Source organism: Rhamphochromis sp. 'chilingali' (genome assembly GCF_963969265.1).
Source record: "Rhamphochromis sp. 'chilingali' genome assembly, chromosome: 16".
NCBI lineage: Eukaryota > Metazoa > Chordata > Actinopteri > Cichliformes > Cichlidae > Rhamphochromis > Rhamphochromis sp. 'chilingali'.
In genome coordinates this window covers 32,910,719-32,935,736 of record NC_137943.1, presented here as the reverse complement: position 1 = coordinate 32,935,736, position 25,018 = coordinate 32,910,719, and the positions used below count along the sequence as shown (strand labels likewise).

Below are 25,018 nucleotides of genomic sequence, written 5' to 3'. Positions count from 1 at the left end.
GTTCAGCCTGAGTGTAATCTAGCTGCTAAAGCCATTAAATCTGCTGAGCTCTTAATCCTGAGGATAAATTTGGTGACACCAGACTCGGGATAAAATTCAAACTTTTATTCCTTCTACCCAGAAAGAATAATGAAGCTTTGAGTGGCCTTCAGTGGTTAAAGTGCTGTTAAATGTTAGAGAGAGTGTGTGTGTGTGTGTGTGTGTGTGTGTGTGTGTGTGTGTGTGTGTGTGTGTGTGTGTGTGTGTGTGTGTGTGTGTGTGTGTGTGTGTGTGTGTGTGTGTGTGTGTGTGTGTGGACACCTTTCTGTCAGAGGTTGCAGAGTTCCTCTCGTCTTGCTCGGGTTTCAGTGTTTTTGACGGTGCAGACAGTCTCCTCCTCCTTCACTGACTGCAGGACAATACAGGAGGAGATGAATGGTGATTCAAAGAGCAGCTGCTGCTTTTGATGATGATGAAAGGTGGGGGAGTGAAGCTGGAGGAGAGTGGATGGTTACCTGTTCAACTCGCTGACAGAGCGAGGGACAGCGAGGGGCTCAGTTTTCCCTCCTAACAACACATAATGAAGAGTTTCATTTCCCCTCTCCTGACAAACTGATTACTGGCACGAAAAGTCAGAGTGATTATTAAATGTTACTGAAGTAATTAGCCACCTGCAGCCTTTTGGTGTCTGTTAACACACAGACTCAGTCTGATGTTCAGACATTTTAGGTCCTAATGCTGTTTCATTAAGGCTTTTGTTAACCCACACCTGTTCTAATAGGTGTGGGTGCAAAAACAATATAAATACTAGCAGCATAGAACTACCTGAACTAGCTCTGGGCTAGCTGTTATCTCGGACATTTGGCGGGCACGTCTCCACTCCCTCTGATTTAAAAATTTGTAGATTAAACATCCAAGAAGCAAAATCACCTGAGAGGATTTGTCAGACTCCCCATGGAGACTACATGCAGTAGTATCAAACAACTATAAACACCACAGTGGAAATTCCCTGTTTTATAAACTGAAGCTAAAGATAAGAAGCAGATAAAGGCTTTTAAATTGTTTTTAGTCTGGGAATTACACCTTTGACTCATATCCTTTCATCGTGGTAATTACAGCCATGTGGCTCGCCAAACTGATAGAAAAAAGTAGGAAAATTTCACATAAGCAAAAAATAGAGAAAAAGTAAGTACTAAAGGCTATATTATAAACATATAGCCGGGATAAAATGATTCAGAAGCCCCTTGTTTTGCTTTATGAAAAGATATTGGCAATATTTCAAGTAAAAAAAGTAGCAAATTAAAAAAAAAAATTATTGGGGTCATTTGAGACTTTCAGAGCGAGCTACTAGCTGATAATCTGACGAAATCTGCACTTCTCTTAGAGAACAGGCCATGGAATAAGTATCACCATGATGGGTGATGGACCAGTCGAGGGGAAAATCCTTCGCTGCTAATTTTAAGTTCCTCTCTAATTGCCTGAACGTAAAGTGAATTCACGTTCCGGATCCATCTAAGCAAAAACAACAGAGTTTATCCGGTTTGATCCAGGAATAGAGCCTGTTGATCCAGGAGTACAGCAGTGACCCCACCCCTGCATCCTCCTCGCGTGCAGTGATGCTGTGTAATGGCTTTGTTTCACTGAGATTTACTCCTGTTAGCATCTGTCACTATAGGCTTAGCGCTCGGGCCCCCGTGGCTTTGTTTTCAAGGCGTGGACCTCCACGAAGACAACTGAACCAATTAGAAATCTAATTGGGTCATTGTGGATGAACAATCTGTGCTCTCCTAGTGCTACAACCATAGAATACTGTTCATAACATAAGAGGTTGCCATTTTCCATCCAGGACTGAACCTCTAAAAGGAAAATAAGGAAAGAGATGGTATTTAGAGCCATATATATATGCTCAAGGTTTTTGGGGTGTTAAAAGGTGGATTTTTTCTAACTTCATTGTGTAACATCCTAGTTGAAATAAGTACAAAGTGAAAAGGTGAAGGTGAAGTTGTTACCTGACAGATAAAGGTGTGTAAAAAGTAAATACCTGCCCTTAAGGTTCAGGGCTCGCATGTTTGACTGCTGGCTATAAACAGTGTTTACATTGGACTAGTCTAACAAGACTGTTCACCGTACAACAGTTTGCCTCATAGGGAAAAGCAAATAGTTTGAAATGGCATTCATATACGCATCTTTCTTTCTGGGGTTTCCCAATTCCTTTACTTTGGGATAGCGATGCCTTTTATTGTACACATAAAAGTTAAAAAGCCCAAAGCCCATGCCAAACTGACGTATACCGAGTGTTGAGCTAGTTTAGTCAACATCCTTGAGCAACTCCCTCATCTGAGGCAGTCAGCATTTTAATGTGGCCGAGTAAAGAAGCTCTTGTTTTCTCAGATGTTTGCTGTCAGACAACAAAAACGAAGGGAAACGGCCACATCCCGTTATGACCCATAGAGAGTAGAGCTCTGCACTCCTAAAATCCTGATCTTACGACTGTGATTGTGATCTGACAAACTCACCATTCACACGAGTTATGATCTCTTGGAAAGTTACAGAATGACGAGGCTCAACCTAAACCTTTCTGCCCCGGGAATGATTCTTAAAACTTGGAAATGAGTTCATATTTGTACCTTTACTGTTCTCTCATGTTGAAGTCAGTTTGAATTAGTTTTTGTTGGAGGCCTGAAATAAAGTTTGTTTAACGCAGACCTTTAGACATGAATTCTGAAGCTGCTGTTTGTCACAGAAAAACGTTTTGCTAAGAAGTGGCTAAATTAAATTACTCAGGTTTTTGGGGAAATTTAACATCATGCAAAACACACTAAGGATGCTTCATACATTTATAGCCCAACATTAGTGCTGAACTTATTATGATTAGTGTTGACATTTTGTAAAGATCATCTTGAACAAACCTGACAGACTTCAAGACGACACCAACAGATGAATAACTGAGAAACTTAAAGACAGGAGCGCTATAGCTGAGGGTTTCATATATAGTTTGAAAACAGGTGCTACAGGAATGTATGGGGGGGATGTCAGAGACATGTCGAAGTTAGTAAAATAGAAGTCATGGAAACTGCAAGTGAGGTGACTACAGAAGTGTAAACCTCTTTCAGTTTAGCTTTCGTTACCAGAAGTCAAAGTATTTTGACTTATGTGGTGTTCTGACCTGGAGTAATGAACCCGTCTGAACATGCCGGCAGGTTTTGAACGGCTCTTGGACTCGATCACGTTTCATCCATCTAAAGGAAAAACACATTTGAGAGATGAACTGAATCCCCTGAAGCGTCACCGAGAGAGGAATGTGAGAAATGAAGCCTGGCAGGATGCTGAAGGGCAGTTTTGGTGTTAATGTGTGTGTGGGGGTGGGGGGTCAGATGTGATCGACTCCTCAGACAGAGACTTGTTTTCTTCTGGAAGAGTCCCTCGGCCTCAGCGGGTCACCGAATGGCTTCAGGGCCCCTCTGCTGTTTGAGTTTGTGTGTGTGGATACGCTGAGATGGCTGGTTCATAAGGGTCTCATTTTTATTCTTGGTAACAATAGTTTATGTGGACAAAAGAAAGAATTTAAAGTACACGGCATCTTTGTAACGTCTTTCTGTAATTTTCTGTTACGTTGTTTTTCAAATTTTCAAATGATGGAATATTCACTTCATTATTTATGTTTTTTCCAGCCTATTGAAACCACAAGCCAACTTTTTCCTCTTTTGGTATCCTATAAGCTACGGCTTTACCATTTCCCAGAATGACCTTTGGAGTGGTGATTGTTTTAATGTGGTGAATATGCAAACTCTAGCTCGTCTCTAAAGCCGTTTTCACATGAAGTCAGCACTCCCTGAATGTTTTTAGGATTTTTAGGCTTTGGGCTTCATGTAATTCCAAAGTGTACGGTGAAGATAAGGTCTGAAGCAGTTAAAGCACCAGCTACACCTGTAGTGTAAACAGTTTTAATGCTTGACCAACATTTTTGAGCTTGTGAAATAAAAGTTCTTCTTTGTACTGCAAGTTTTGTTGTAGCCTTAAAGTTCTTGTTGATTAACCAGCAGAACCACATGTGAGAATGGAAACATTTTTACATTAGCTGGTCTTTAATGTGCCGGCTTGTTCTTGTGTGAAATGTGTTGAAGTCCAGTATTCACTCTTTTTTTTTTTTTTAGCTCGTATATTGGTCGGTAATATCTTGAGCTTTTACTGCTAAATGTCTCATTATGTTCAGCACTTTGTTTCCAGTAGAGGCCGTTGTTGGAAGAGAGGATGATAAAATGTGCTGTAATGCTCTGTATCCCGAAGTTCTGCAATAACTGAAATGCTGCATTATTTCACCTCGTGTGTCATTGCTAAAGGTTACTGAAATATCTGGGAAATGCCCCGTTCATGTGTGTTGCTGAAAATACTTCGTGGTTTGGTTGTTTGGAGAAAAGGCTGAGACAGCAGAGGGTTTGGCTGCTCTGCATTTTCCATCCCAAAGCCAACTAGACTTAAAGTCAGATGGAGTAATACCTCACTGATGAATTTATAGCAGTTAAATAAAAGCGATTACCAACAGAGTCCAGCAGTGAGGACAGTTTTCTACTTCAGAATCTGATAGTTGTCTTTTGAAAGATGCCCAGACCTTCCTGCAGTGATGGGTCATTATTTTGAGCACATCTCCCTTGGTGATCCTGCAGGCTGCAACTCCCTGCAGAGCAGTGATAATTGGAGGTCTGCCCTAAATTAACCTCTCTGTCTCTTGCTTTTCACAACTGGACCATCGTGTGGCCTTAAACAGTTGGCACTACTGACCGACTGTAGAAAGCTGCTTAGAAGAATGGCCTCTTTGTCGAAATGCTGAAGAAATTTAAGCCTGTTGCATGGTTGAAACTCTAGATTTGTTCCTTCTGTGTTTACTTTTCTATTTGGATTTCATTTTTATTACAAATAATTCCAGAAGACTAATTGGAGGTGAAAAAAGTTAATAAATATAATATTTTAATACAGAAATGGTCAAAAATAGTATATGGTTAATAGGAGAACCTTTTAACGGATTAGTCCTACAGGCACGGACGGCTTTGGACCCAATGGTTTGGATGAAATGTCCTTTCTTTCTGATACTGCTATCAACGTTGTGACTTCTGCATGATGTTCAGACTCAAGTTTGTGGTCTGACCATGAAGGCCAAATCAATTTTTAAGGAAAGATACTTTACCAAAGAACACGGATGAGAAATTGTGGCTTTCCAACAAGCAGAAGTCATGACATCACACGTTACATGTTTCTGCGCTCAAATGTCCGCTTAGTCTTCGTCTCTCTTCGCTATAACAGACAGGTGTGTCTCCGGCTTATTTGCATGCATAAATTCACATTCTGAACAACAAATCTCCACGAGAAGCCTTTGTGGTGGTTGAGGCCTGATGTCCTTAACTACAGTGTAAACATGCATCAGATCTCAACAAACTGAGTCTGTTTGGATTTTGGACAGTTAGTTCAACCAAATAATAATAATAATAATAATAATAATAATAATAATGAAATAAATGGATGGTGGGTTGATCTGTGCACCAATCCTTTAAGGATTTGATTAGCTTGAGTTCTTCAGAGTTAAATGTAGTGTTTGATCAGGCTTTTAAGGCTGTCTGATGATGGAAACCAACAATTTATACATTTATGCAAAGAGTGAACTTAATTTGCCCTCCAAACTGAATCACAAGCAAGATAGAAAGTTGGCTTTTATCTCAGTAATAGTTTTATGAAACACACAGAAGACTGAACATAAGGTGGAAGTAATACAAGTTTAGAAAACTTTGGTAATTAAATGACAGACTGAGTTTCATAATGGTTTGAAAATGCAGTGGGGTATTTAACAGCTATCACTAGTTTTGACGAGACGTTGCAGGACGAGAGTTTAGTCTCGAGAAGCTGTTCGGCCTTGTCCTCAGACACATGATAAGAAGACATCTACTGATGGCTGCCCTTGTCCAGCTCCAGATTTCATGTAGTCTACAGGCTCAGGGTCAGGTTTATCACAACAAGCCTTGAATTATAAGCTGTGAGGAATTACAATACTTTTACATGAAACCTTCCAGTTAAATGCTGCCACCTGCAAAATAATAGCAGCTTAATGGAGGTGTATTTTCAGCTGGAGGTCTAAAACAAATCTAAGGTTTTCATTTGTTTCTTTGTAGTTTTTCTTTTGATTCACAAAAAAACTAAAGATCCATCTTGTTCAGTATTCTTGTGCACTTTCTCTCTATGCAAAATAAAAGCACCTGTTTTCAAAAGAAGCAGGGATATCTGACCACTGTGACATTTCTTAAACCCTTCAAGAGATTCTCGCCTTGACAGCCATCTCAAAATGTCTCAAGGCATTTAAAAAAACATTTTTAAAGGAGGTATTTTGAAACATTATCTATATTGACCTTTCAATGGAGCATAGAGACTGCATGCACTGAATCAGCAGTCAGTTCTGATAAATGGCTTGCAGCTTTGTCCCTAAATAAAATGTAAACTGCTTTTCCCCCTGGGAGGTAGATTTCTACCATCATCTTAGCTCTTGTGTAATTCACTCATAGATTTTCAGTGTGCTGTGTCTCTCTCATAGTCTGTGCCTCTGGTATTCCTACTTCTCTACCGTTTTCTGAAGTTGTATCTTGCATGCATTGTGTCCTGTCTTCACTAGAATTCATAATCAGTGGGTTTTTGACACCTTTAACCTTTAACATGTGGAAATTCTACATCAAATATATTGTGTTTGCCTGTAACCACCAAACTTTGCATCTCATCCTTTGAGTAACATAAGATCAAAGTTGTCAGACAGAATACTATTCATTGTAAAAGCATACAGTTATTATGGTTTACTTTTGACATCCATAATATCTGCAATTTGTAGAAAAAGAAGTTGTGTTAAGCTGGACACATCGATATTTCCTGTCATGGTTCAGTCATTTTTCTCAGCTGTTTTCTGTTACGCTTCATCATGACTGAGACATGAAACTATGCACCACAACAATGTTTGCTATGTGTTCTTGGAATTTCATGTTTTTTCTCATTCTAGTTTATCCCTGATAAACGCACGTGAATGCAATTTAATTCTAGAACTTTAATTATGTTGAGTTTCAAAGTAAAAGGGGGAAATGCCGTCGGCTTTGTTCGATACATCTGGGTTTTCAGAAGTCTGAGCTTTTTAACATTTCTCAGAAACTGCTGTGGTCTGGTGCTCTTGCCTTTATCTGTTCTCGTCTGGCTCATTCTCTCACAAAAGAGCCAAACCGAATGAAATTCAAATCTAAAAATGCACTTGTAAAACTTGTGGTAGAAAACTGGCAGCCTGATGTCCACATCTGGCCTTAAACCAGAAACTAAATGACCTGTGACCAGATCAGACTTTAAGAGGAAGTTGACATGGACCAATTCTGCTATAAAACAGCATTTCAGGAAACTGCTCTGCTGTAGGAATAAATGATTTCCTGTGATTTTTAACATGATTGCCTCTTAGGGGATATATCGTCCCTAAAGTTGGGGAAATAAAGTCTGAGTAAGATGAGGGTTGATTTTATTAATTCTACTTCAAAGATTTCCTGCAGTAGTTCTTTGATCCTCTGCTTTTAGAATGTCAATGTGGATTCATGTGATTATCATTTACGTAGTTTACATATGGACTTTTTCCATTTTCTGACCCAGGTGTACACCTACAAGCAGAATACGCTCACCAGGCAGAAAGTGCAACCCATGCACCGTAGCAGCATCAGAGGGGTGGAGGACATGGCGAGCCTTGAGGACCTTCACGAGGGCGCCATCATGCACAACCTGTACCTGCGCTATAAACAGAAGTACATCTATGTAAGTTTCCTCCAAGCAATACTTGATGAGAACAACACAGTGATTGATTTTTTTTTTGTCCCTGGTGAAAATCCTACATATTAATATGAAGACTGACCATGAATTGAAGCTCAGCTGATCTGCACAACAGCTGACGGTTCCACTAATGCCCTTCAATGCAAGTCTTATTAGTCTCACCTAGCATAATCTGTGCAGGGGGTCTGGCTGCTTCTGGGATTCCAAGAGTGCGAAGGAGTTCTCTCCACATCCACATCAGCATGCTAAAGGGCAGGGAGGTTTTAAGCACACAGCTATTCCATCAAATAAAAATTACCACAGATTGAAATAATAATCTTCTTTTGAGTATGGTGGTCCTGACTGAGCTTCAACAGTTCATCAACATGTGGTTTACTTGCTAAATATTGCTAAATTTGCAGTTTCAGTCCCTGGGATAACTCGGCAGAAGTAATATGAGGCAGGTTACAAAAAACAAAATCTGAACCACTAGCATCAAAAACCAGAACCAATCTGAAGTCCATCAGCGCTATCAGTGCTTGCGTTGACAGCTTGGTTTGTCAAGGTACATTACCTTCATCCATCAGCTCTGCAGCATTCTCCCATGAATATCTTGAGTTGCTCAAACATTGCACAACAGCAGGGATAACCATCTAGAAACGAGCAGGTGAAAGAGATGGTTGGGTCAGAGAGCTTTCCTCTGCTTTAAATCAGTGCCAGGAAATGGGGACGTGAGAGAGCTATTGTATCTTTCTGGAGCTTCTTACTGGTCTGTACATGACTGTAGGATTAATTGACAGTGCAATCAAAGCATATCCCTACATGGATCTTTGGCTCCTCTGGGATATCCTGTCAGAAAAAGTTTGGCTTTCCGGCTCAGATTTATTACAAACGGGACTCAGTTTTCAGGTTTACACAGTGTGAAGCTGATTCAAAGGTTTGGTTATTTAACTTCCAAGAAACACATGTAGAGACCTAGCAGGGTATCGATGAGGGGTTTCCCAAAACACAAACCTGCAGGACAGCTTCTTGATTTAGTTCCTAATGTTCACTGTAAATACAACATAGATTAAACTGATATTTTTGGTGGATTATACATAGACTTTTTGCAAACACTTTTATGGCTTAAAAACCTAATATAGTATAGTATAAATAGAATTTTGGGGTTGATTCTGATTTTCTTCTTTCTATGTCAGCTGTAGGTGGATTTGCTCAAATTCACTAAAGTCAGCTTCTGGTTTTAGTCACTTCCTTAAAACATATATATGAAAAAGCATTTCAAGAATAATAAATCATAGTAGTGGCAGTGCTCATTATTTTAACCCTTTCACACATAGTGGCCACTGCAGTGGGCAGCTAGTCAAAGGCTGTTTTCTTGTATTTGTGTCAGTGTTGATGGCACACTTGCACATAAACCACTACATTGGACACCAATGTGTCCCTCCATACCCTGCCACCCACTGGCTGTTTCATGTTACTATAGATGTATGATGTGTGTCATTGTAATTATTGTTATTTAACCCGTTCATTAAGTATTTTTATTCGTCTCTAGACATGAAAAGATGAATAAAAATACTTAAGCCAAAAATCCTGATTGAGGTTGTCATAATTCATGCATGACAGTGTTAAAGAATGGCCTAATTATAAAATGTTAAAAGAATGTAAAATAGCTGCATAAATGTAACCATAAACAAATTGCTGTTTCCTACTTAAAAGGGTCTGTTTTTACTTTTTAAAATGCTTTGTAAAACCACATGAACACCTGCCATTGTTCTCTGTGTAAGAGCACACATGTCCCATTTCCCAGCACAGACACACACCAGTGCCCTTAAAAAAGCTGTCTCACATTCCCTCAGACATTGGCTCATCCGTGCTGGCACCTAAGCCGCACCCTAACCGCTGCCCAAATGCAGTGCAAGCTTAAAGATTTACACTGTGAGTTACTATCTTGTTAGAAGAGAAGTCTTCAGACCTGGCTAAGGTCTTTGGCACTTCGAAATGGTTTTTCACAGCTTCAAGTTGTATTTTTCCCCTTTTTCTTAGGAAAGGATTTGTGTCTCTGTCTATATAACATAGTGCATCACATCAGCCTTAACATTCTTAATCTGAACCCTTACCTCAAAAGTTGCTGCCTGCTGTTTTTTTTTTTTTTTTGCATTCAATTTAAGGGAGTTAATTTTAAAATGCAGGGCTGGGGTTACACAGTTGGACAGTTTTAACCCTGTTAAACAGTCCAAACACTAAGTTAACTATTTTGCTTGGATCGTTTTATTCTCCCAGAAATGGCGGCCTTGTGACGCCTTTGCAGAGTATTTATGCAGGTGGTTGAATTCTTAAACATTACTGCACTGTGACCAAAGAGCTTCAGATGAATTTAGCCTTGTTATTTGTCCTGTGGTTAGTGTGGTTATTTGCATAAACTTTTACTGTTCCACTCTGTTTTTGAGAGGTTTAAAGTATTGTTGTGCTTGTTTCTGGTGTTTCCATGTTTGCGCTATTGACCAGGCGATGAAAAGCACCAAACCAAATAAGGCGAAGGATTTTGAGTCCCTTTCAATCAGACGTTTGTTAGAAACTGGACGCCACGTAATGGTGGTCCTTGTTTGGCAGCCAAAAACAGAAAAGTGCCAAGTGAGAGGGAACACAATTAGAGTTGGCTGGCTTAATCTCCTGAGTTGTGAGAAAGAACAGTTGAGATGCTAAAGGGACCAAAAGAAGGTGATTTTCTTGGTTAATCCAAGTTAATAAGTCTCATCGTGCTAGTTAGTGCTGGTGTGAACAGTAGTAGCTGTAACCAGGAGTGTTGATGACAGGATGTTACCATAATGTTGATTACTCCTCCTTGAACACATGATATCTGCATTGTGTTATTGTCCTTACAACGTTTTAGGTGTATGCATTGTCCTGCATCGCACAGTGAGCTAGCAAACAAGCAGCTCTGTTGCTGCCCATCCTAGTTAAAGTAAAGAAACCTTTCAAACCCTCCTGCTCCGGTGAAACGCAAAGGAATATGTGGAGCAAATGGCTCTCAACCATTTTGTGCTTATGGTTTAAAGAACAAACCTGAGCCAGCACTTTCTCCAGCGAAACAAGCTGTCAACAAAGGCGGCATTGTGCTCGCTGTACGCAACAGTCGTGCTAACCTTTGACAAATGCCATCTTGTTACTTTAATCACATCTGAATGCTCCCGTATGGTCGAAATTATCCAATCAATTCATCACAGCCACCCAATCTCTGGCCTGACATTTTTTTTCTTTGGGCCAGAAGCTGGAAAGAGGGGAAAATTAGAGGGAATGTTTTAATGGAGAGGGTCATGGTTAACCAAAGGGAAGAGCTATAAACACAATACTGAATTCAGAGTAGCCAACAACAGTTTCTGCTGCATCAAGGATCAAATATGAAACTGGTCAAACCCCAGTTTAAAGGGTTCAGAGTGATTTAGAGGGGTCTGTTACTACCACCACTACTCATCCTCGTCTCCTTTGTTTTCCTCGGGCTTCTTCTTCTCTTTCTTTTTTTTTCTTCAGTTCTTATAATAAAATTTATTTATTGCAAAGGAGCCATATGTAGAGTTTAGATTCCAGGAAAAGTACATGCAGTGAAAAACACAAGCAGAACAAGGTGATGCATAAATTCAGCATATGAATAAAGAGCCTTGGTGGATTTTCTCAGCGGCCCTGTAGCCAAAATATCTTTTTAAGCTCCATATTTTGAATTACATTTACAGGATAATGAAGCAGATTTCAAGGCTTGTTCTACTCGCTGTAAAGGGTTTTGGATAAAACTTAAACTTTGGTGGTGAAGCTTGAAGAACATTACAAAACTCTGTTTTGTTGTTAATCCAAACAGCACAATAAATCTGAAAGCATTCCAGCTGGACAAATCACACAAGTCCTTGTCAAACATCCATTAAAAAGCCAAGCTTGGATGTGGACACGGAGAACATGGAAAGAACACAATACAGTGGGGGAATTTGTGGTTTTGATAGATTTTTCACGAGTACAAACCTGCTGCAATCACATAATTAAATGGCCACAATGAATAAATCTCTGGCCTCAAAGAAAGTTGTATGGTGATGACGATGATGGGGTAGAGGTAGATTTTTCTATCTATCAATATGTGCACACTCAGAACAAAGCAAGCAAAATCTCAATTATAGTTTATACTTTTTGGGGGCACATGTTGATTTTTGATGGTGTAAAAATACAGAAGTGATTATTTTGAGCTTTTTCTGGTTGGTTTGACAAAAAAATATTTTTGTTTCAGCTAAACTGCATCAGAGCTGCTAGCAGCACCATTACATAGACAGGGGATTCGTCTGTAGGCTACCAGACCTCTGTGTGTGTGTCTGTGTGTGTTTAGTTGCTGTGATTGTAACCAGCTGTGCTGTCGACTGGTGGCCTCACTCGTCTCCTCTGCAGATTCCACTGCAAGCGCGTGCAGAAACACACACACACACACACACACACACACACACACACACACACACACACACACACACACACACACACACACACACACCACCAGAGCTACTACCCGATTTCTAAACAAGGGATCTGGGCCAAAAGACTCCACTTCACACACACATGCACACATACATTCTTTAACTCAGAAATCTCTGACTCGTCTGTACCCCACGGTCCTTCTTTCAAACACACTGACATTCAGTTTTCTATCACATGCTGTTCTTTTTTTCTCTGTCCCCCATCCCATCAACAATTTTCTGTGACCTCCCGCTCATTTCTCTCCACACACACACACACACACACACACACACACACACACACACACACACACACACACACACACACACACACACACACACACACACACACACAATCTGCAGGGGAGTTCATCCAATCAGGAACTCTTTATTCTAACCAGGAATGTTTTCGTGTCCCATGTGCTATAAACATAAATAGGACGATGTCATGTGATGGCAGCAGATCCCCATACAGTTTATTTTTCTGTTTACACACAGAAAACTCTGATTGTTGATTGGTTGGAATGAGAAGTTTGACCGAAAATAACAGATCAGGTCCTGAAAGCATTTGAACAATTGCTGGTATATGTGCTCTTTGTGCCTGATCACATGGTCATGGGAACATGGATATAAAGATGAAAGTTTGGACCTTCTTACATGAAAGCTTACATAATACTTTCATACACAACTCTTCATCTTCTGGCCACAGGCTCCAAGGCTCGTTGGATCTGCAGCTACTTTTTAAACTATACAACAAAAGTTTTTTTTTTTAAAAAAACAAAAATAGAAATGGGTATAAGGAGATGAGACTATCCTCCCCCAGAAATCTTCTTTTATAAGAATCAGAGCACTTTAACCTAAGTGGCTGTAGTTTGCTTTTCTTCATTTTCTATCTTAAAGACACTATGATGTTATGGTGCTCATCCTGAACAGGGCCACAAGTTTGGTTTAGTGTATGTACAAAAATTCAGACTTCAGACTGCTCTAAAATCCTGGTTTCCCAAAGTTGGGCTATATCATCTCAAACCAACCCACTTGGTGTTTAAAATCCTAAGTTTGTGAGGGGCAACCAATCAGACGAGAGGGAGACTTTAAAGGGAGAAGAGCTAAAAGGGTTCATTTCAGTCTGTGGATGAACTGTGGGTCTGCACTGATGCTCAATGTAAGATGCACACATTAGCAAAATTGGTTAGAGGTTTGGAGACGCTGTCTGTTCTGGAGGGGACGATCTGCAGAAAGGGCATTGAAGAACGTTCCTGCAGACCCGAGGAATCCTTGATCATATGAGAATCTGAGAAATCTAAAATATGTTTGTCTGTTAGACTCCCTTCTTTTGGTTTTGAAAAACAGTTTATTTTGACATGCAGACAAAAACAGTCCTTGCAGTGCATGTGAAGAGTTAAGAGAACTAAATATAATGGATCTAATAAAAGAGGCAACTGAGTTTCAAGCAACATTCAGCTCAGATGTCTTAGTGGTGACACTGAGGCTAAGCTACAGCATGTTTGTTCTTTAACATTTTGGGTTATAATAGAAGCAGTGTTTTCTGCCCTAACCGTAACCCCAACCCCGCCTACAGAACTATTAACTGTAACCACAGGGGTGGGAGCAAATGGCCTTTGTAATCAATCAGAATCGAGATGACAGCAGATGGATCATCAGGTAGAGCGGCACAAAAATGCTTCTTCATAGTTCAGAGAGGATACCTGAGAAACAGCTACTAAATCACTCTTCTTCCTCGTAATAGGTTTGATCATAGGCTCTGCCGGCTCAGGCAGATTCAGCACAGAGCAAAATCCGTCTCATCGCTCGCTTCGGTTATTTTGACAAGTCTGCATGTCTGCTGCCGGCCCGCTGACAGACTGCAACAGGCAGCTGCTGCTCCGCTTTCACAAGCTCTTGACTCATAGCTGTGAGGATAAACGGGGGAGGAAGAAGTCCAGAATGTGTAGAAAGTCTGTACTGACAATGAGATCGACTGCTCAAAACCAGATTACAGATGGACCAACTTCTAATGGTCTCATTTGATTATCTGAAGTACTTGCAAACAAAGAAGCTATGGGTGGAATGTGGCTTTATAGCAGTAGAAAGGCTGGTTTGGTGTTTTGAAATCCCGCTTTGGGGTCATGTCTTAATATCTGAAAAAATCTGGATGATGCAAGTTCAGAGAAGGGAGGAATCGAAAATGACTGTTTATGTGGAATTTTCCTTTCAGATCAATAGTTTAGCTGGGTTGGATTATGTTTCACTCGTTTTCCCTCTGTACATATCTGCTGGGTTTGGGATTAAGCCACACACACAAATTCCTTCGGAGACTCTGAAATACAAACCCAGTTTAGTCCTTTTTACATTTTTAGAGATTTCAGCCAAAGCTGAAGAGTTGTGATTACTGTCAGATGTGAGGAAACGTCCAGCGTTATACATGCATACATGTCTATGAATAACATGTGCTGATCTCACTTCCTTTAAATCCTGATTTTGGTTTATTTATTTATTTTTTTTAAATGTTAGCAAAGACAACAACATTAGTGAACGTGGTTTTTTGCTCCATTTTTGTCTTTTTTTTTTTTTTTGGTTTGCTAGTTACTTTGTGGCTGAAGTTCGTCCACCCATCTGTTATTTGTTGAGTTATCTTGAAGAGCGAGAAACAGATTTGTCTGGAATCTGGTGTACAGATTACTCCTGGCTTGGTTGATTAGATCTTTCTTTCAGGCTCATATCTCTGACTTATCGTTTTAGCTTCATTAAGATGTGGTTTTGGGCAAACAATCTCGAGTCTAACCACTACTCCTGCGGTGTGGTTTAAACTTACATAGCCCATTTATGCAAAATTAGGTAAAGTGTTTAATTTCTAGTTAGAAAGTTTAATGAGCAGTGCACTGACACGATTGATTCATGAACATTAATGAGACTGATGAACACTTATATGTCGAGTTAGAACTCGGTGGTGTGACTTTGTGTCTTTGAGCAATCACAGGACCTCCGTACAGAAACAACCAGGCCACAAGCTGGACTACATAGCACCTTGCAGCTGTGCAGCAAACTAAAGCAGCTTAAGGAGTCAACTTTTTTTTTATCATATTTGCTAATTGAATGTGAAGAATCTGCTGAATCGGCAGATGTCAGTTAATGTGGGCTGGATTTAGCTTAGCTTATCTGAAACTCATTTGAAACTTGTTATTAGTAACAATAAATCTTTTATAATTCATACAGCTACAAAGATGATGCTAAATGGGGACTGTACACCAAAAACACACAGTTTCAGAAGCAAACCAATAAGGTAACTTTCACTGGTTAAAGTTAAGGTTTCTGGCGCCGGTTAAGCTCACTGCACCCTTTCAAATAAAGCCGTAAAAAGGCAAAAAAAAGGAAAGTTGAGGTGTCTTATTTTTTCAACTAGAAAATTAAAACAACTGTTGTTCTCAATGCATCTAATGGCGTTTGTGCTTTAGAGATATGCAGAAGTTGTTCTTTGTCATTATACACATGTTCAGTTTCATTAGCGACAACCCCAACCACAAATGAAGAAAAAATGCATGCTTGACAATTCAAACTGTTTTCCTTCCAAAAATGTCACACAGGCCACATAAAAGTTGACTAACATGAAGGAGGGAATGTGAAGAGGCAATAACTCTGCAACTGAAATTTAGGATAAGCGTCTCACAGTGCGACTTGCTATTCAAATAGGAATGCAGCATGAAATGATGTGCTGGTTAACATGAAGACAAAACAGACTCAGAGCTTATAGATGGAAGTAAAATGCTTGGGATTCCAAAATCCAGTTGAGTTGTGGTAGCAGAAGCTTTTTGTGTATGATGTATCCTCCAGCTGTTACCATGACCGTGCCAAAGAGGACGTAGCGTGGAGACAAATAACGGAGCAATGACAGCCGTGTTGGCTCTGATTATCATTATACAGCAGACATGCATCCAACTTCCTGCCCAGGTTTATTAGATCCATGTCAGCACAGCAATGAACTTGCAAGCTCCTTAAAGTGAGGTTAAGGTTATGGCTCTACTATCACGTTTCTACAGTGATATTTTTTTTCATTTGTAAGAAAACTTTTTATTCAGCATTATAGCTGAAGCAAAAGCTGCACGTTTCACAAGGTGTTGACAGTTTTGTGTTCCCGGGAACTCGGAAAAACCGCATCGTTTCAAAAATAAATGGGCATCTCCTTTCTTTCACGCATGTGCATCAGCAGCAACATTAAACCTAAACAGCGGATCAAGATGCCTTTAAATGCCAAGTATAACAAATGCAAAGGTATGTGTGTCTTGTGACACAGTAATTCTGCAGAATATTCCCTCCTCGCTCCCCTCGCTCGTACATTTCCTGCCGTCAGTAAGGCAGGTTTGCTGATGCTTTTTCTTCTGATCCTGCAGGGTTTTTTCCCCATCTGGACTTCATTTCCTTCTCTGTGAATTTATCTGGCTCTGTCTCAGAGCCATCTTTTTTTTTTTTTTTTTTTTTTTGGAAGGTTCTGACGCCCTGCATGCCTTTCTCTGCTCTACAGTTACACCATCATCAGCCACTGACGCCTTTCTATAAACATAAAGGCGCTCCAGCGTCTGTTACTGCTATCTGTCAGGGGGGAAAAGATTAAGCGGAGGTCAGTTTGAGAAGATATCTGCATTTGTCAGCTGTTTTTAGTTCTTGAATAGAAGGAACACAATGTCAAAATGTAACGTGATACTTTTATCCGTAATCCTATTTTGATTATCGGGGACTCTGCACAGATTTGTTGGTTGTAGAACGTTTATAGTTTTTTAGAATTGTTCAAAATACGAATGGGATAATGCACGAAGATTCGTGGTAAAAAATCAACCAACATTGCGATCAATACGCAAAATGTTTATGTAAAAGTCATCCGAACATTATCTGTGTAATGCTTTTTTAAAATCAGCATTTTGGATTTTTGGTGAAAAATTAGGGGCAGTGCTGCCGAGCTATGCAGCTGTAGGTGTGAACTGTCTGCTAGTCACAGAACTGGGCGTCTCCAACATGTCTGTGCCTTTTGTAGCCTTTTTAATTACATTATCTTACAAATGAATGTCACCTGCTTTGAGGTAAAACCCATCCACGCAGTCTATGTTCTAGTTTTAATGAGTGGTTCGTTAATCCATTAATTAGCACTGATTAGCAGGTATGTGATCTGTGCAGAGACCCATACAGCTAATGTAGCTTGCTAGTGTTAGCCTATCATCTCTACACTGAGTCTGCAAAAAGAGCAGAGAAAAGAAAATGTTAATCTTATAAACTTTTATACTGGGGCTGCTGCTGCTTTCTTTGGGATTTGGGGAAAGCAGTGTTTCAGAACAGAAGCAGCTGATTTAATCATATTTTTTAAAGAAGCCATTATTTCTCTGGAACACGCTGAATAAAGAGCAGATTAAGATGTATTATTGTTTGTGTAACTGAAAAATGTTTCATTGGAATCCACTGTAATGCAATACATTTGAGAGAAGTCAGTTTTATTTATATAGGCCAATATTCCAAACAGCTGATTTTCCCCTGGGTTTCTCTTGCGCACGCACGCGCGCGCGCGCACACACACACACACACACACACACACACACACACACACACACACACACACACACACACACACACACACACAGTACAAGAAAGGGAAGAAACCTCCAAAGGAGCAACAGAAGAGGAATTCCTGGACAGAGCATGGATCTCGTTTCTTTACACACCTGTGGAGCTTTCATCTTATTTTTCTTGGGTGTCACTTTAAAGCTTATTTCTGCTGCCATGTGTGGGCAGTGGAATAAGCTGACGCAGATGACATTGACATTTATCTTGTTTCAATATTCACTGTGCTCTTAGCTTTTATTGGGTCTCTGCCAACTCATTAAAACGTTTGGCTTTCTTTATTGAAAATGTTTCACTTTGACTGCATCTTGTCGAGTGCAGAGCAGTTTTTGAACTTTAGGCTTAACTGGAAACTTTTTCCTGCTGCCCCAATGAGGCTGATGACAGAAATGAAAATGAACCTGACCAGAGAAAGAGTCAGAACATGCTTAAATACTACATTATACTTTTCTTTTTACCCAGTATTAGTATAAAACATAGATTGTTGGAGATTTAATAATGAGTGCTGCCCAAATACAAATGTTTCATTTACAAATGATGCATGCTCGACCATCCAGGTAAGGAAATCCCAAAAAGTTGATTGTGTTCATCTGGGCGTCGCGTTTTCAGTCGGAGAAATGTTTCGTCACTCATCCAGGTGACTTCTTCTGACTGAACAGACTCAACTTTTTGAGCCATCACGGTGTTAAAAAACTTTGCTTTCACTGCTATGAGTCCCACAGGTTAAGCACTTCAAACAAACACTGTAAAAAGTGGCTATCGCATTACTCGGGTCACCTCAGTGGGATGACTGCAAGTATTCGACACCACACATGCAGGATGAGGGGCCGCAGTTAATCACATCAGCCAGCAGGGCGGGCTTCTGATGAGAGTCACAGCTGGGGTGCTGCCAGGGAGACTGTTACCACGACGGACCAACAGGGGGATGTAATTGGGTCCAAATGTTTGTAATTCATCGAGTTAAGGGCAGGCACAAATTTTCCCTAAGGCTGTTTTATTATTTATTTTTTCTCTAACTTGAAGCAGCGCTAACTGTTTTATGTGAACTTTGCCCTTTAGACTCGTGCTTAAATATTACTTTCCTTGTCATGTTTTTTTTTTTTTTTTTTGTTTTTTTTTTTTTTTTTAAGAAAGGGTTTGAAGGTTTTTTGTGGGGGGTTTTTTGTCCACTGGTCGGTTTTACAGACTATCAGATGTCATTTTACTTGACAGATTAAGGTTTCTGAACCAAATAGAAACGCAAAAAAGACCATTATAAAGTTTTAGTTTGAAAAGTCATGTTTTTAAAGCCTGGGGTTTTATTATCATGGCTTTTAGAAACTAGACACTACAAGTGAGGGACAGATCTTACTGAGAAGGTACAGGCAGGATGACCTGTAGCCATATATGCTAAAGGTCACATGTGAATCACAAGACAGCACTACCCTGAGGTATACGGAGCTCTATTGCCATAGATGGTGACCATAATTTGGAAAAAAAATCAGGCTGTGCTTAATAAGACTTGAAACAAGAGATTGAGACGTGAAAATATTCAGGCGAATGTCTACTGGACTGTTACAGCATCTGTGCTTCCTGCTTCCTGCTGCTTTTTGCACTTATAAGAATCACTTCTCATGACTCCTGTAAGTTGCGAGGAGCTTAGAAAGGATGCAAGTTTAAGGCACGTCCTTGAGTTTTTTCTTAAGTTTGGCAATTTTTACTTGCATCTATAGCTACAAATGATATTCTGTGTAACATGGTATTTGACTTGAAGGTGACTGGATGTCTTTCTTAGGATCAAAAGATCTTAATAAATTCTCTAAAACATGACAATTTCCTATGGAGGTGTGTAAATACTGATATTATGGACAAAGGTTATGGGACAGATAAGAGGATTATTTATTTTCCTTTCTGGGGCAAATAAGATCATCATAAAAACTGCTGACAAATATAAAAAATATTTTCCCCGTGCACCTTTAAACTGTGTCAGAGTGGACAGCAGGGAAAAACTGACAAAAGATACACGGAAATATTGAGCTCATTGTAGCTGGTGCCGTGTTCACCTTACTGTATAGCGTATTGTATACAAGTAAGACTTACGATGTGTTGGACTGTTCCAGCTGTCAGAAGGTGCAAAAGTCCGAATCACAGTGTTTCTCCATCTACTTTCTCCACATACTGTGAATATAAAAATCCCAAACAATACATGACACTACATAAGCATCTGTAAAGAGGTTTACAGGATGGTCTGATTGATGCATGTGAGCCTCAGAGCCAGAGATTAGATTAGCTGTAAACTGTTTACACTGCAGGCGGAAGAAGGACTTCTCTGCTTTTATGTGTAGAAACTGATTCCTTCACCTGAGCAGAGCGCTGCCACATTGTAATAACACTCAGACCTTTATGATCCACTCTATATTATTATGACATACCATCCCTGTACTGTGCTGATTTGCACAGGCAGGATAGCCCAGACCCGGCATTTGTCATGTAAATGTCATCTCAACGTTCATTCAAATGTTTTTGCATCCGGGCCAAATGTAGGTCAGTGAGTCAGTAGGATCTTTGAATAGAAAGATTAATAGGAGGAGCTTAATGAGCAGTGCAGGTGATAAAGATGTTTGTATAGGAAGAGGAGGAGTACAGTGAGTGTGGACTCCTAGCAGACCTCTTCATCACCTTGTTCTTCTGTTATCTTGTCCAGTTATTGTGAAGCAGTGTTTAAGAACATCTCGCCTCTGTTGTTTGGGTTATATCTTATGTCTAGCCAGGAAGGAGTGATAGGTCCAAAAGTATAAAAAGATTGGTTTATGGTTTTGATAGTTTGAAAGGTCTTTTTTAGTTCAAGGTTATTCATGTAGCATCAAATCACAACAAAAGTTCTTTTAAGATAATGTGTACTGTAAGGAAAAAAGCCCGATAGTGTTTGAAAGAGACCCCCAACAAACAGATGATTGCTTAGGCAACAGCAGGAAGGAAAAACTCCCTTTTAACAGGAAGGAACTTGGCAGAATCATATTTGTACTTTTTTCCACATGGTCAGCTTAATTTTTTTTTCTTTTTGTTGCCTGTCCCATTTGGCTCTTTTGCCATCAGAGTTATTGTCTAAAGGCAAAGAAAGATGCCCACGGATTTACTTTACCAAATGGACCATCCCAGCCTTGCCGTAATGGTCTATTTGATTCACCTTTTATTGTTTATTTTATTTCATTTTCACTTGCTAAATATGGGACAGATTTGACTGGGGAAAAGAAAGGGGAGAAAGAAAGAGGGAAAGAAAAACAGCGGGGAAGAGGAACGGTGATAAAGGGCAAAAAACAAAAACCAATAAAATAAGCAGACAAAAAATACATCTATCAATCACCTGGATCAGCTTAATTTCTTGCTGTAAATCGACAAGCCCGTTGCCTTTGCTTGTGTTGCATGGGTGTAATCAGACATTACAGGGGCTTTGTAGAATTAGAGATCAAATGGTCTTTCTCACATACACGTCAGTCTGGCAATGTCTAGAACAGTTCAGTGCTGCAATGTATGTGTGAGCTTCAGGGAGTGTTAGGTATTCATTTCAGTTGACGTGTTTTTTCAAGCAGTACTATGGACAATCAGAATTTTAACAGATTTTTTTTTTAACTATTGGTACATGGTCGTCTAACCTGGTGCCAGAAGACACTCCCACAGGTTTAACTCTTCTCTCAGATCTGTTGGGAGTGGTGATCCCATTCAAATGAATGAAAAAGCCAAAGAGTTTCACAGACTCCTGAAGTCTGTATGATCGTAACCTAATGCCACTGTATCTACAGCACTGCTCCTACAACCATCAGCTCACTTCCTGTGGTGCAAGCATGTTAGCTGACGCTTTTTAAAACATTTAATGACTGAACTACATCTTTTAGCTCTAACCAACGGTTTGGTGTTTTCTCGTATTTGTTATCAACTGTTGGTTGAGGTTGGTCATGACTTGGTCTTTGGAAAATTAAAAAACTGGAAGAGAGAAGCTGTTTTCTTCATTCCTGAGAAACCCTCTGTAAATATTTCCTTTCAGCTTGGATGCTCAGAGTCTTTAGTGTCCGACTGCAACAGACTGCTCATCAGAAACTGCATTTCCAGTGTGATGTTATTGTTGGTATTCTTTCCACGCTCTATACATCGGTATGCCTATTAACCTAATTATGCCTATTATGGTTGTAATTTGAGTTCCACTCCACTTCTGAGCTCTGCGCACGGTTTCACCTCAGGCTGGTTATAAACACACGTTTTTTTTCTGCTTGTCCAGAGCCAATAGTGTTTTGAGGCTTTTTTTCCCCTGATCGACCCCTTTATTGAGGAAAAAGGGCTTTCTGTTTGTAATATGTATGTGCTTCTATGTCCTCTTGGTGCTCTTCTCTAATCTGATTAAAAAGTTTGACTAACTGTATTAAAGGAAATAAAAAAAAATACAGCAAGAAAACAGGCTTTAATAAATCAAGATGAAGGAACAGAGCAAATGTCAGACTGGTATGAAGACCGTGACTGACAGAAAACCGACGGTCCTGTTTGTTTTCACATGCTGTTGTCTGTCAGTGGGAACCAGGCGAGATTAACAGGATAGAAGACAGTCGAGCCGTGTAACTGCAGAGGACGTAGATGCTCTGTGGATCGAAATGTCCCACTCTCTTTCTCCTAAATGCAATTCTTTTCCTCCTCCAGGCAACAGACTCTCAGAAGCTAATGTGTGTGTTATGGGAACACTGTGCACTGCTGTAATGAGATTTTCACTTTACATCCAAGTTGCGCCGGCAGAAATGTTGTCGTTAATTTTGATAGTGTGATCAAAAATGTTATCTTTGTCCGTGTTTGCAGAGATTAGAGGGAAAAGTGTGAGGTTTATTATTACTGTACCTTTTAAGTAGAAAATGAGTGGGGATTTCCCCTGTGAAACCTGCCACAAAGAAATATGAGCAGCGAGGGAGCTGCTAACTACTGCTGCTTTCACCTCACTGCAGATTGTCTGTGTGGCTCTTTTCTCGGCAAAAGTGGTTGTTGAGTCGCAGCAGGTAATTTACCTGCAACTCTTGTGCCTGTTAGAAAATGTGTTACTTTTATTATTGACCAAACTTTTGTTTTCTCAGATGATTCTGTTGTTTGAATGAATGTTCATGGTAAGTCAGACTAGTCACATTACATTTGTAGGCCAGATAAGCAGTCAGTCCATTAAAACGGTAATTCACAGATTAACCTGGTGTTAAGGATCAGCTTCACTATTGTTAATAGATGTTTAAAGCCATATTTGAGAAGTCTTAAATTTAAAAAAGTGCTCTAGAAATCCCTTTTGGTTTCCAGAACAGCAGCAGACAGAGACAGTAAGGGTAAAGCTGGTATATTTCATAGAGCACTTAGCAAACTTAACTTTCCTTCAGGAATTCAGAGACATAAAAATGAAATAAATAAAGAGAGGTGAGGTTTAAAAGATCGCCACATTACATGTAGCGATTGTGTTTAGCTCGATGTTTATGTGGCTGTAAATTGTTTGGATTGTGTTTTTGTTTTGTTTTTTCTTCCTGGTTTAAAAACCACATTTTGCATCAGATTGCGAGCATGTGCTGATTGATGATCGCTGACTGATTGTGAAACCAATATTTTTATGACTGCTGCTGAAATTACACAGTGGCATGTCCCGATGAGTTAACATGTGTCAGGATCATACACTGTATATAAAAGATGGACGCTGATGTCACACACTTGTTTGTGAAGTCCCGTTTGGAAGCGATAAGTTAACCATTTTGGTTGTTGCTGCCTGGGACTTTTGAAACTCGAGCAGTCATATCTGAACCAGAGTGTGGAGTGCTCAGTTACAAGCCACAGGCTAGATTACTTGTCAGGTAATTCCACTAAAACAGGTAACATCAACACCACAGACAAGATCAAACAGTCCATTTCAGTGACTCTTATTAGCTGAGGTGAAGCAGCTAGCACCCACAGTTAGCACCTCTCAGTCAAAGCTGACTATGAGTAGTACCAGGCTGGAAACGTGTGTGCTTGTGTTGTAAATGTAGGCATTTGAAAAGTATTTGCGCATGTTTCTTAGGGGTTTTCTCACAAAAGAAGCTTGTTTGGGGTAAACCAACAATGGTAGCATTTCCAAAGTGAATGACCTTTACTGTTCCAGTATTTTTGTTTTAGTGGAAAGACCAATTAAGGATTTAGTTTTCTTCTATGCGGGATGGAAAGCTTCTCTCTGTGGTTACTAGACCTTTTAGAACATACAGGTTTTGACAGTGTTACTATTTTTATGCTGAAGTGGATGTGAAAAATCAGCTTAATGCTTCTCTACCCTTTGCAAATGCTCAGACCTTCACGGTTGAGGACGAGCATTTCTGACAGCATTACCTCTTTTCCTGCCCAGTTCGAGTAACTGTGAGAATCCGGTTAATTCTGCTGTAACCGTTGCAACTTTTCAAACCGAGGCCAGCAATAGGAATATCCAGATGTTTTCTCACAGATGCACGCTGATGTGCTGCCTTTTTTTTTTCTTCCCAAGCCTGCCTAGTTATCCATCAGTCACCACCACATCACTGAAGCTTCAGCCAAGTTTTCTTCTGGCTTCACGAGCTTCTATTTCAGCAGCTTGGTTTGTTTTGCTTTGAACTTTGAAATCTGAAACTAATTTGGAAAATCTTGAGTCTGCTTCTCAGCAGTGAAAATAAAAGCAAAAGGTCAAACGTGCTGAATGCCGTGCTGCTGGGCTTTTTGACAGCCTGAGTGGAAGCTGTAAAAGAGTGTTCATCACTAAGGTCACATGTTTGGCTGCTTGATGTTTGCTGCTGTCCACCCTCCTGGGAACCTAATAAGGGTTTTACGACTCTGTGTTTCTGTCTGAGAAATTGGATTTAAGTGCAGCCTTTGGCCTCTCTGTGCTTCCACCTGAGCAGTGACGGGCAGCAGAGATGATTTGCTCCGATCTTTGCTCAGTAGATGGCGAGTAACGACATGCAGGTCAAGAGAGTTATCATTAGAGAAGAATGGATGCTGTGCAAATGTTCATACTTTGAAATGGCAGTGAGGGGGGGGGGAGCTTCCTCTACAGCACCAATAGCTGGTATCGAATATAATTACCCAGGTTCACTACTTCATGGCTCCTCATGGTGGCGCATTTAGTCAAATGAAGATAAAATGAGCAGAACTTTGCTAAT

At 40.0% G+C, this 25,018-nt stretch overlaps 1 protein-coding gene across 1 annotated transcript in view; it reads left to right on the top strand.

The window, feature by feature from the left end:
- myo10 (myosin X) overlaps window positions 1-25,018 on the top strand; it is a 129,546-nt gene that overhangs the window by 47,422 nt on the left and 57,106 nt on the right. Inside the window, exon 3 of the mRNA XM_080907971.1 lies at window positions 7,633-7,791. Within this exon, the coding sequence (XP_080764097.1) occupies window positions 7,633-7,791 (159 nt within the window). The remainder of the gene's footprint in view (window positions 1-7,632; window positions 7,792-25,018) is intronic.